Source organism: Ostrinia nubilalis, chromosome 22, assembly GCF_963855985.1.
Source record: "Ostrinia nubilalis chromosome 22, ilOstNubi1.1, whole genome shotgun sequence".
Taxonomy (NCBI): domain Eukaryota; kingdom Metazoa; phylum Arthropoda; class Insecta; order Lepidoptera; family Crambidae; genus Ostrinia; species Ostrinia nubilalis.
Window position 1 is genome coordinate 8,835,862 of NC_087109.1, and position 13,201 is coordinate 8,849,062.

Here is a 13,201-nt window from a genome sequence, read left to right on the forward strand (position 1 = left end):
TACATGGTGGCTATGTAGTGGCCATGTGGTGGCTACATGGTGGCTATGTAGTGGCCATGTGGTGGCTACATGGTGGCTATGTAGTGGCTACATGGTGGCTATGTAGTGGCCATGTGGTGGCTATGTAGTGGCTAAGTAGTGGCTATGTAGTAGCCATGTGGTGGCTATGTAGTGGCCATGTGGTGGCTATGTAGTGGCTATGTAGTGGCCATGTAGTGGCTATGTAGTGGCTACGTAGTGGCTACGTAGTGGCTATCTGGCCCCACTTACCGCGTCGTACTTGCGGTGCGGCGTGGTTGCCAGCAGCACGGTCCACACGGCCGTGACGAAGCCGGGCGCGTGCGGTGCGAACTCCTCCTCGTACTTGAGAGCGTACAGAGCTCGCACTCGCATATCTCTGGTGGCTATGTGGTGGCCATGCGGTGGCTACATGGGTTCCACATGGTGACTACATGGTGGCTATGTAGTGGCTATGTAGTGGCCATGTGGTGGCTATGTGGTGGCCATGTAGTGGCTATGTAGTGGTCATGTAGTGGTTACGTAGTGGCTATCTGGCCCCACTTACCGCGTCGTACTTGCGGTGCGGCGTGGTTGCCAGCAGCACGGTCCACACGGCCGTGACGAAGCCGGGCGCGTGCGGTGCGAACTCCTCCTCGTACTTGAGAGCGTACAGAGCTCGCACTCGCATATCTCTGGTGGTTATGTGGTGGCTACATGGTGGCTATGTAGTGGCCATGTGGTGGCTATCTGGTGGACATCTAGCTACACATACTGCGTCATATTTGTGTCTATATAGTGGCTATGTAGTGGCTATCTGGCCCCACTTACCGCGTCGTACTTGCGGTGCGGCGTGGTTGCCAGCAGCACGGTCCACACGGCCGTGACGAAGCCGGGCGCGTGCGGTGCGAACTCCTCCTCGTACTTAAGCGCGTACAGAGCTCGCACTCGCATATCTCTCGTGGCTATTTGGTGGCTACATGGTGGCTATGTAGTGGCCATGTGGTGGCTATGTAGTGACCATGTGGTGGCTATGTAGTGGCCATGTGGTGGCTAAATGGTGGCTATGTAGTGGCCATGTGGTGGCTAAATGGTGGCTATGTAGTGGCCATGTGGTGGCTACATGGTGGCTATGTAGTGGCTACATGGTGGCTATGTTGTGGCCATGTGGTGGCTATATGGTGGCTATGTAGTGGCCATGTGGTGGCTACATGGTGGCCATGCGGTGGCTACATGGGTTCCACGTGGTGGCTACATGGTGGCTATGTAGTGGCCATGTGGTGGCTATGTAGTGACCATGTGGTGGCTATGTAGTGGCCATGTGGTGGCTAAATGGTGGCTATGTAGTGGCCATGTGGTGGCTAAATGGTGGCTATGTAGTGGCCATGTGGTGGCTACATGGTGGCTACATGGTGGCTATGTAGTGACCATGTGGTGGCTACATGGTGGCCATGTAGTGGCTATGTAGTGGCCATGTGGTGGCTACATGGTGGCTATGTAGTGACCATGTGGTGGCTGTATAGTGGCTATGTAGTGGCTATCTGGCCCCACTTACCGCGTCGTACTTGCGGTGCGGCGTGGTTGCCAGCAGCACGGTCCACACGGCCGTGACGAAGCCGGGCGCGTGCGGTGCGAACTCCTCCTCGTACTTGAGAGCGTACAGAGCTCGCACTCGCATATCTCTGGTGGTTATGTGGTGGCTACATGGTGGCTATGTAGTGGCCATGTGGTGGCTATCTGGTGGACATCTAGCTACACATACTGCGTCATATTTGTGTCTATATAGTGGCTATGTAGTGGCTATCTGGCCCCACTTACCGCGTCGTACTTGCGGTGCGGCGTGGTTGCCAGCAGCACGGTCCACACGGCCGTGACGAAGCCGGGCGCGTGCGGTGCGAACTCCTCCTCGTACTTGAGAGCGTACAGGGCTGCGCATTCGCATATCTCTGTGCGAAGTTGCTCTAACACGCCAGGTTTTTCGTCGTCATCCTGTATAAATTTAAACAAATATAACCATAGAGAAAAAGACATGTATTGTATACAGGGTGTTAGGTAAATGGGTATATGAGCCGACACCAGCCCATGTTAACATTGTCATATAAATGGTATGGTGAAGTCAGAAATTTGATATCATTTAAATTTTTTAATTTTCATACAAAATAAATTTTATAAAATGCGATTTGTATGAAAATTAAAATAATTAAAATGAAGATATCAATTTTCTGACTTCACCATACCATTTATATGACCATGTTAACATGGGCTAGTGTCGGCTCATATACCCATTTACCTAACACCCTGTATTTTAAAAATTTCAAGACAGAAACCCTTGATAAAGAGGCAGATAATAGTGACTGATTCTTCTCAGCACTGGCCCATTTATTGTCCCGAAGCAGTGGTAGGGTTAATACTGGGATGTGTAAAAGTGCTTTTTAAAAGCCTATTTGCAAAAATAAATAAGTTCTATGAGTTTTTAGAAGCTATCATAAGATAAATACTTGCTACATTTTGGAAAGAATTGAAACTATAAAGTTTGCTGCAGAAATAATAAAATATAATTTTGTTGATATAAATACGTAATGATCACTAAATAAGTAAATACAATATCTTTTTCACTATTTTTTAAATACTACAAAAAAACACATTTGTCTGGGCAAATCGAAACAAAAAATCTTTCTAATAAGACATTTATGAGTCTAGCAAATAAAATAAATACCAAAATACTCACGTCAGTTTCCAAACATGGTACTTTTACTTGCAACAAATTAAGCAAGTTGGGCATCCAAGTAGGCATGTTGTCTTCGAAGAACTCCGGTAGATCTTGGTAGTTCAGAGAGTAGAACACCTTGCATATAAGCACTAGGGATCCGTAGATGACCCTGAGCGCTTGTGGGTTGTCTGCGTGCTTGGATGTGAGGTCAATGGTGGCCTGGAAAGAGAACGCTTGTTCAATAAGGTTTCATTGAGGTAGGTACATTATCATCAGCAACAGTCCTTTACAGTCCACTGCTGGACTATGGCCTACTACACTTTAGTGGGGGGTTTTGGCACCGAAAATAACCAAAAAGTTCGCAACTGTCGTGTAAACACATATTTTATGTTTGAAATTGAAATTGCAAATTCGGACAGATCGGTTTATTGCAGGACACAGTCACAAACGGGATGTTTGTGTGAAAGTTAATATTAAAATACGTATTATTAAACGGGATCCTGCAAAAAATATCTCCGTAGGAACAAGCCCTAACGTCAAAGATATTCATTAAGAAGTTTAGTTAGTTTTTCGTCGTTACAGCCAATGCTGGACAAAGGTCTCCCCCAAGGATTTCCACAATGAACGGTCCTGCGCTGCCCGCATCTAGGTTCTTCCCGCGACCTTCACCAGATCGTCTTGCCTGTTGGCGCAGAAAAGTTCTCGAGTGGCGACCACGGGCCGGAAGACGTAGCGTGTCCAGGCCTCCCACTAGATCAGTGGTTCTTAACCGGTGGTCCGCGGACCACTGGTGGTCCCTGGAGGCATTCCAAGTGGTCCACGATGTGCACTTGCACACCTTGGTCAAAACCACTTTTAACTGATTTTTGCAATCAAACTGGTTTTGACCGATTATGAGGTGGTCCCTAACAAGACAGAAATTTGGTAAAATGGTCCCTCATGACTTAAAGGTTAAGAACCACTGCACTAGATGGACCGACGATCTGGTGAAGATCTCGGGAACCTGGAAGAAGTTTACTTACCACAAATAAATCCGTGAGTGGTTTAGCAAAATTCTCTAGCACATGTTTGATCTCCTCCCATAGTTTCTGCGACTTGAACTCATAACGGTATCGCTTGAAAAGTGAGTGAGCTGTCCTTAGGATGCCGTTGATTACATGGAAGTCACCTGTAAATAATAATGGAGTTAAAAAAAAATCCCACCTCTCGTTCCCACCACTGCAACTCCTGTGTAGCCAGGATCTACAGCTTGACCGCCACAAAAACCCAGCCAATGAAGGTCAAGTTTGTCCCGGGGGAAAGTTAAACTGTCATTGGACCCGCAACAAAATTAATCAGAAGAACATAGGAGGAGTTCGAAATTAGTGTACTGTAGGCGCACGCTGGGCGACATGCGACAGCAACAACTAGGCGACTTAGGCCCAGAACACACGGTGAAATGCAACTGCAACGAAACTGCAACTTCTAGTTACTTTTGAGTTGCATCTAAGTTACTGCCATAGCGTCCGTTGAGAGACCACACATGACGCAACCAGTTTGAAACGCGTTGCAAATCAGTCGCATTGAAACCGTCGTGCAGGAAACTCGCGTTGCGTTTCATTCATCGGATTTGGCTTTTTTGTACAAAATGGCTGATGACGAACAAAAAAACATTACATTTGTGTTAGAAGTGGAAAAGTATCCTTGCTTGTATAATACCACAGATAATATAATACTAGTACAGATGCATCATCCCTTAGTCGAAATGTGGCCGACCTAAGTCTTGAAACTGCTCGGGCCCGCTTGGTTTCCTAGTGGTGATAACAGATCGCGCTAGTGTGCCGCAGCGGACTTGACCGTCCCGCGGTTTGCGACCCGCTAATGCTTTCTATTCTAGCAACTTGAGCGGAGTATTTATTTGGCGTGCTATGTCAAAAGATGGCGCTAAAGCCAATAAGTTTACTGCTTTGTTTATGAAGACATGTAACTAAGCAAAAAACAGATTAGAGACGCTATTGAAAATTTCGTCACGGTATAATAATGTCCAAGTAGCACAATGATCACAGCCGACGCTCAATATCCAGAACCGTGGGTTCGTATCCCGCTACAAATTATCATCATAAAACTCTAATTTGTTTTATTTTATTAGGTATATAAAACAGGACAATATCGAAACATGCAGTAATAAAGGTAGATATCAATAAAAAACTTATTTTTTCCATAAAAATATTCAGAAATAATTATTATGTAAAAAAAAACATAACCCTCCTTCTGGAGCAGTCAAGTAAATATCAAATGAACTGTTCGTAAAAAATACAAAATCTAGTTTTAGTTTTTCGTACTCGTATCGTAGTTTATTCAAAAATATGCCTACATTTTAATCGACTTGCACATACAGGTTTAAGATTTAGGATTGTCTGTGATTTAGGTTTAGGTTTTTTGTTGCATTCGTTTGCGCGTCACTCGCGATAATAATAGCACCTACCTACCTATATACCTATTTATTTACGAGTAATAATACCGTGCTGGCACAAAATATACCTAGGTGGCAAAATATTATTTACTTATTTAATTATTATTTTACTGATGTTTTATTCCTTCTCTCTCTCTATTTATCGTCGTCGAACACGTAGAATTTCGTCCAATGACACCATGCTACCCATCCTTATCACTCGCGCGTAATTGTATTGCTGTCGCGCTCGCTCACTCACTGTGACGGCCCGTCCCCGTCGTACGGGCTCGGCGACCGGACTATAGCATCATTTTCGATTCACTTACACGTGCTGCGTGAATGGCTGGCATGCATACCTACTAAGTATATTGACGTTACTGGGATCGGGAGTAGCCCCAATGGATGGGTACCTGCCTACCAAGCTTGTTTTCATTTAGCGCGCGACACTGGTCTTTTTAAATAAGTAGGTAGATAAGATTAATAATTCATAAATTAATCGTGTGCGTTACATCAGCGACATGGTGACGCTGGTCGGGATGTGCTTATGTGGAGGTGTTGGTGCCTTGTATCCTGTAAATGTGTCGAGAGTCTACCATTTGTACCCGGTAAGGTTGCGGAGTACTTAATTGGTGAAAATGGGATTCCGCTGCGGTGATACTTGAAAACGTTACTGCAGCAGCGACATGATTATTGCCTATTAGCCTTGGCCAGATTTAAGGTGTTTCAATAGGTGGCTTGTATTTGTGCCTTTCCATGGTCAAGCAGCGACGTTTGAGCCCCCCGTGGTTTTGAAAGGTTGCGGGTGCCGCTGCGGTAACGTTTTGGGGATTTCCATTTCTTCGAACGACTTTATTTATTTATTTACTTATTTAAGGCTCACAAAACAAGTTACAGTCATATTTAGGCACAGATAATAATCCATAGATTAATCTAAACCGCAACTCTTAACTCTTTCTTAACATGATGTCGTGTGCACAGAATGAATTGAAAATTATGAAATAAAGAGGGTAAATAGTGTTAGTTTAACTCATTTTATGCTTAGTATTTAATGTTATTAAGTGTTATTAAAGTTTACAAAGGACAACTTGACTTTATATTCAGGATATCTCTCCTGAATTTGTATAACTTAGAACAGAATATAACCAAAGAAGAGTGTTCAGTGACAGTGTCATTAAAAGTCTGCACATTCTGGTTATAGGGTTGTAAAAAGAGGTATTATTTTTATAGATTTGGAGCGAAAATATTTTTTTGGTAGGGTTTCGGGATTTGTAGCGAGTGTTAAAATTAAGAAGGTAAAGAAGATTAGGTGAATCAAGTTCAGAATGCAAAATCTTATGCAGACAGACAAGTTCAAGACATTCACGTCTGGAGGCCAGAGACGTCATTTTGAAGCGGTCTTGCCCTGTATGACTTATATTCGCGACCCAAACCCAATCTGAAGCAAAGAATATTCAGAAAATTTCTTTGGTCTCCCTCAATTCGGTCTGAGTGTACCTACATTGTAGAATGGCGACCAGATGACAGAACCATAATCTAAGATGCTTCCGATCAGTGAGTAGTATAGGCATATAAGGGTAGATTGGTTCTTGAAGACCCTTGTAAAACGTGTGACAATATGGTCGTAATGACAACTAAATGAAAGACCATCGTCAAAGTACACCCCCAGGTCTCCGACGATGACACTTGAATGAAACTTGATGGACAGATGCGATTTTTTGTTGGTAGGTGGCATGTGATTGGTGCCATTGGGTGCCATAGTAATTATTCCAAAAAAAAAATAACGCATGGCATATGAATTAGATGAGTTACTGTGAAAATCGAAAATACCTTCTAGCTCTTAAACCGGATAAAAAGGGCGCTCTGTGATTGCAGTGTCAGATGTCAGAAAATTTTGAATACCTATGCCTAATTTTCGATGAAATAAATCATTTTACAACTGAAAATGGCTTACTTATTTCGAGCCTCAAATAAGGCAATATTTAAGAAGATAACTGCTTTTTATGGTAATCAATCTGCAGTGCTTTTATATTCAAATAAATGCATACTGAATTTTTACTTTCTACGCCTTGTAATTAACCGATTACAACCGTCTACAGTATTTTTGCGCACGGGTTACGCATAGTTTATTTTTAAGAAAGAAAGAAAGAAAGAAAAAATATTTTTTCATTGCTTTAATAGGTAGAAATAAGAATAACAATAAAAAAAAATCTGAATTTGCTTTTATGTGTAAAAATATTAAAAATTATATAAATGAATGTAAATGATGGACAGATTTTTGCAGTCAAAAGTGGTTTTGATTTCTTTCAAACAAAAAATATTTTTTTTAAATCGGTTTTTGTTTGACAGAGAAATTGGTAAACATTCATAAAAAAATTGATCAGACAAATATAGAATATTATCACTTTCTATTGAAGACGCTAAATAACCTTATTAACTGAAGTATAAGTTGGTCCTTAATTTCACACTAAAACTTTTCTTCGTAAGTACCTACCTTAACGTTAAACATGATAAGGCTTACGATTTGGCTTTTTATAATATGTCTTCGCTATTGACAAATTAACATTGGAAACTTTTTTGGCTTATGAATAAACTAAAGTTTTCCTGTACCTATATGTAATATAAAAGCTGTATGTTTCTTTCATTAAATAAATAAATTTAAAGAGATTGGCTTGGTTGGTTGGGCACAAATGTCGCTGCTTGACCATGGAAAGGCACAAATATAAGCTACTTATTGAAAAAAATTAATCTGGCTAAGGCTAATGGGTAAAAATCATGTGGCTGCAGTAACGTTTTCAAGCATTACTGCAACGGAATCTTATTTTCTTCAATTACTCCGAAATCTTATTGGGCAAAAATGCTAGATTCTCGGCACATTTACAGGATTTAAGGCTCTACCTTTTCCATGACATAAGCACATCTTGATCAGCGTCACCATATCGTCGCTTGCCTCTCTAACTGACGTAACTGACATTTTGCTCAGGCGATTAGATAGATCGATTCGTCTTGCGAAATTAATTAAGATGGTGTAGATAACTCAGTTTCGAAAAAAATGTCAGATACGTCACTTAGAGAGGCAAGCGACGATATCTCTGAGGTAACGCACACGAATGAATCTGCATTTTGATTTTAAATAAGTGAAATACAACTTGATGCAGACTGACATGTATTTGGGAGAGAACTTGCTTAAGGATAATTACCTACTGTCTACCGTAACATTCGCTGCCTGCCGCTCGCGCACCCTGCTTCTACTTTCAATGACGCCAATCCAATGGGCCGCGCGGTCGCGTCTCGGCGTGGCCAGCTAGTAGGTAGGTAAATTATGATGCGTCGCCGCAGAGTAGCATAGCGTAGCCGGCTATGGAGCGTGCGAGTGAGACAGCAATGCTCTCACTTTGTTTATGTTTTGGCCGAATTTAATAATTAACAATGGAATTAAACAGGGGATTAACAATGGGTTCACTTTAATAGGTACTAGGTTAAGATTTTTTTTATTTGCTATACATATCTTAAAATAAATTAAATGAGTAAAAAAAACATTAACTGCACCTCTGGACCGCACTTACCTACTAACAGCTCTCTGCGTGGCTGAAAGGTTAACTGGCGGATAATGCTCTTAACATTATGCACAAAAGGTGGACCTTAAACATTATTATGGGCAGTACAGTTTATAACCGACTACACCAGAAAAAGGGTTATGTTTTTCCAGTGTATGTAGGTCTTTAGATTAAGATTCGTCTTAATTATTATTGTGAGTGACACTGGGTAGGTTATCATAATTGGAAGGAAAACAATCGAACTTTTTATAGCCACGATAGCCGAACGGTGAAGGGGTCGGAGTGGCCGACTCGAGATCCGGGGAACGCGGGTTCGAATCCCACCGCCGCTCGACTATTGTGGTGAGCCCACTCGTAACACAAGCTCATTTAGTTTAACACGAGGGGCTAATGGGACTATTAGTAATATTTGGAATACAAATTGCTAATAATCTTAAAAAAAAAATCTAAATTGTCGATTTTAGGCGCCACAATGTTAGACAAATTATAGCCAAACTTTTGTAATGCTAATTTGTGTTTCTTTAATTTTTATTTGAATGTTGATGTTTTTTTTTTGCATTTTACAAGAAATATGACAATTAATAAAAATAATAATTTGTTGCAAAACCAAACCTATTTTAGTATTTTTATAAGTGAAGAAATAAAACAGCAGCGATGAGCGCCATCTATTACATCATTTGTAACTAAATGCTACTTCTACAGCGCTGCAAAAACGATTGTTTAAGACTTCAGTTTTTACTAAAGATAAAATTTTATTATATGAAGAAATATTGTTTATTTGAATCATTCACTGTGTTTAAATGAACAAATTAATGTGTAAAACATTTTTTCATTACAGTTTACTGAGCATTAGTGACTTTTTACAAACGTCTTCAGAAATTCGATACTTATGTCGCCATCTAGTGAGATTGATTTGGAATGATTCAAGATTTATAGGCATCGGGTTCCCGTGATAATACACACTATCGCCTTAGACGCGACGACAGGCTGCGGCCGATAATTTCATATAATTTTGTTCAAAGCTTCGCACACTAGGCTTCAGAGTCGCGGAGTCGCGACGTCAAGCTGGAATGAAATTGTCTAGGTGTCAAGTCACCGAGCTGTCTCTGTCGCGTGTCGCCTAGTGTGCGCCTACACTTAGGCTGAGTTGCACAATCTTATTTAAACCGTGACTATAACCATAACCGGTGTTTTTTGTATGGTGTTTGACAGACTTTTGACGTTTGTTAAAGTAAATCAAATAAAAAAAATATTTAATCAGTTTAGACCACAAGTGGCACTTATGAGTAAGATGGTGCAACCCAGCCTTAGAATACCAATTTTGAAATCAAAGACTCCTGCTTACATTTTTAATAACTTGAAAAAGTTTGGTTGCCTAAGGTGGGAATCGGCCTACAAGCAAAGTTAGTTACTTCTTAGGCAGTTATAACACAACGACGCTATTGTGTTCAAAACACTTATCCGCTCCGCTCCGCTTTGATGGAAACTGGGTCTAAGACCTAAGTTAAAGTAAAGTATTTTTTCAGAAACAATAGACAATAGATCTATACTTCTATACTAATATTATAAATGCGAAAGTAACTCTGTCTGTCTGTCTGTCACGCTTTCACGCCTAAACCACTGAAGCGATTTTGATGAAATTTGGCATAGAGATAGTTTGAGTCCCGGGAAAGGACATAGGATAGTTTATATCCCGGTTTTTTAAACAGGGACGATCACGATAAGGTTTTTCTGTGACAGACAAAATATTACGCGGGCGAAGCCGCGTGCGGAAAGCTACTAGTAATAAATAAATAAATAAGATCTTACCAGTAGCAAACTTCTCAACCATCTCCGGGATGAGGCTTGGCCATTTCTCCGGGAAGTCACACTTGCCGATGATGGAGACAGCATCCGAGAACTGACGCTGTATCGTTTCAGGGGACTTCAGCATCAGAGACACGATGAGCGTCTTTATAGTGTTCCGGTCTGACATGTGGATTCTGTCAGCACCATCTTCGTCCTGTAAAGCATATAAAAATAATGTGTTAAAGGCTGAAATTTACAGGATCTGTATGCTTATAAACAATACAATCAAATTGTACTTAAACATACAATATTTTAGCACAATAATATTTTTATTACAGTAGAATCCCGATTATCCGGATTAATTAAAACCAGGGGTATTCTGGATAATCGAAAATCGGGATAATCGATTTCAAAGTAAAATCAAACAATAATTAACTTTTTACTTATAGAAAATGGTTCATTTACATCATTTAGACCATTGGGTGAACCAATTTCTATTAACAATGAACCAAGAAGACGTCTGTATCGTGTTCGTTATCACACGCAGCGCTGTGCCGTATTGATAGTTCCAGGCCCTAAATAGTTGATTCGAGCCATGAAGATTGAGTCCGGATAATCGAGATTCTACTGTACTATGATATTTATACTAAATAACGTCAAATACTTACAACTGCCCAATTCCTTTTGATGTAGTTCTTAAAAGCGATGGCAGCGGCCACCCTGATGGTCATGTCTACGCCATCTTTGTCAATGAGGTGCAGCAGTAATATGGCATAGTTCTGATTGACCTCTACGCCTTCCAGAAACTTCTCAGCTGCCAAAAAGTAAGGATTCATTAGGTTCACTGCTCTGCTTATCATTGGGATGACTAAACTAAATCTATCTATCTATAATATAAATCTATAATACTATATTAAATATCAGTATAAATTAATTATTTATAAATTTTATAAAAACGAAAGGGCACTGATTGACTGACTGAGTGACTCACACACTCATCACAAAATCTCAGAAACTACAAGTGCTAGGAGTCTCAAATTTTGCATGGGGGTTCTTTTTAGAACGTAGGTGCTTACTAAGACGGGATTTTGCGAAATTCAACCCCTAAGGGTGGCCACTAGTAGATAAAATTTTGTTGCTTAATATTAGGTAATCTACTATTTTAGAGCTGTTACGTACGGTGTGTTGGCCGCAAAAATGTAAGTGTAAGCTATATCCAGAAATTCCAATTTTAATGTGACACAACCACACTATAAACATGTTTATGTGCCCCTTATCCCAATCCCAACTAATATTATAAATGCGAAAGTAACTCTGTCTGTCTGTCTGTCTGTTACGCTTTCCCGCTTAAACCTCGCAACCGATTTTGATGAAATTTGGCATAGAGATAGTTTGAGTCCCGGGAAAGAACATAGGATAGTTTTTATCCCGGTTTTTGAAACAGGGACGCGCGCGATAAAGTTTTTCTGTGACAGACAAAATTCCACGAGGGCGAAGCCGCGGGCGGAAAGCTAGTACTAAATAAAGTTTTAAATTCTATCAGTCAATACAGTTATTTATTATCAACTAGCTTTCCGCCCGCGGCTTCGCCCGCGTGGAATTTTGTCTGTCACAGAAAAACTTTATCGCGTGCGTCCCTGTTTCAAAAACCGGGATAAAAACTATCCTATGTTCTTTCCCGGGACTCAAACTATCTCTATGCCAAATTTCATCAAAATCGGTTGCGAGGTTTAAGCGGGAAAGCGTAACAGACAGACAGACAGACAGACAGACAGAGTTACTTTCGCATTTATAATATTAGTTGGGATGCATGATATTAATGAAATGAAATAAATCAATCATTCATTTCATTTCATTAATAACATTCTTGATTTATGTAGGTTCTGCTGTAGGAGCACTACTCTTCATTAGTTTACTAGAGAGAAATGGAGAATTAGGCTTACACTCTCCATGCTGGCAGATGGGTTGGATTATTACCAATAAATGTGTAAGAATAATAAGACAAAGAGGTAAACGAGTACATACCCTACGTATTAAATGATCAAATGTCCTAGGACAGTTACATGGATGTAAAGATCGATTATAATAGTCCTATATTTTCTATGTATGAAACCATTGAAGGTTATTCAAGAACATTTATATTGGCACTAATCGACGTAATATGAGTACTATTGATAGTGTACTCATTTAATCATTTACTAAACGGTAAGAAATCAACAAAATAAACGTAAAATCATATGTGCGTTTGGATTTTCTTTGTACTTACCGGGTCTTCGGACATTGGGATCTGGGCTCAAAGTTTGCTGCAAATAATTGGCTAACGTGGCCAGATTTTCATCAGTCACCTCCATTTTAACTAAAGTATAATATTATTAAAGCACGACTGTTATTATAACACTATAAAGTGTGAAACACGTTTATTTTTGCAATAAACGCCGTAGGATAGGACCGCAACGGTTGGTTTTTTTTTTGACAGCAGCTGTAACAAATGACAGAACATGATGACAGCTGCGTTCTTTTTATTTTTTTCATAGACGTTTTACGGCTTTGGATATAGTTCCATACGGCCAATTCCTTTAGCCTAGCCGTAAAAACTTTTTAATCTGAGACAGTGAATCTCTATGACCCACGCTGAACTGTCCCGCCAAACTCAATGACAGGGGGGCGCTACCATCGTTCAACTATATGGTTTCCAACATGGCAAAAATCGGAACCAGCGAT

The 13,201-nt window shown here is 40.5% G+C and overlaps 1 protein-coding gene across 1 annotated transcript in view; it reads right to left on the reverse strand.

Annotated features, from left to right (window-relative positions):
- LOC135082784 (exportin-2) overlaps positions 1 to 12,944 on the reverse strand; it is a 36,139-nt gene extending 23,195 nt beyond the window's left edge. Inside the window, exons 1-6 of the mRNA XM_063977548.1 lie at positions 12,747 to 12,944; positions 11,149 to 11,294; positions 10,502 to 10,694; positions 3,730 to 3,875; positions 2,726 to 2,926; positions 1,816 to 1,986 (exon numbers count right to left, since the gene is read on the reverse strand). Of these exons, the coding sequence (XP_063833618.1) occupies positions 1,816 to 1,986; positions 2,726 to 2,926; positions 3,730 to 3,875; positions 10,502 to 10,694; positions 11,149 to 11,294; positions 12,747 to 12,831 (942 nt within the window). The 5' untranslated portion in view covers positions 12,832 to 12,944. The remainder of the gene's footprint in view (positions 1 to 1,815; positions 1,987 to 2,725; positions 2,927 to 3,729; positions 3,876 to 10,501; positions 10,695 to 11,148; positions 11,295 to 12,746) is intronic.
- Positions 12,945 to 13,201: the final 257 nt, after the last annotated feature.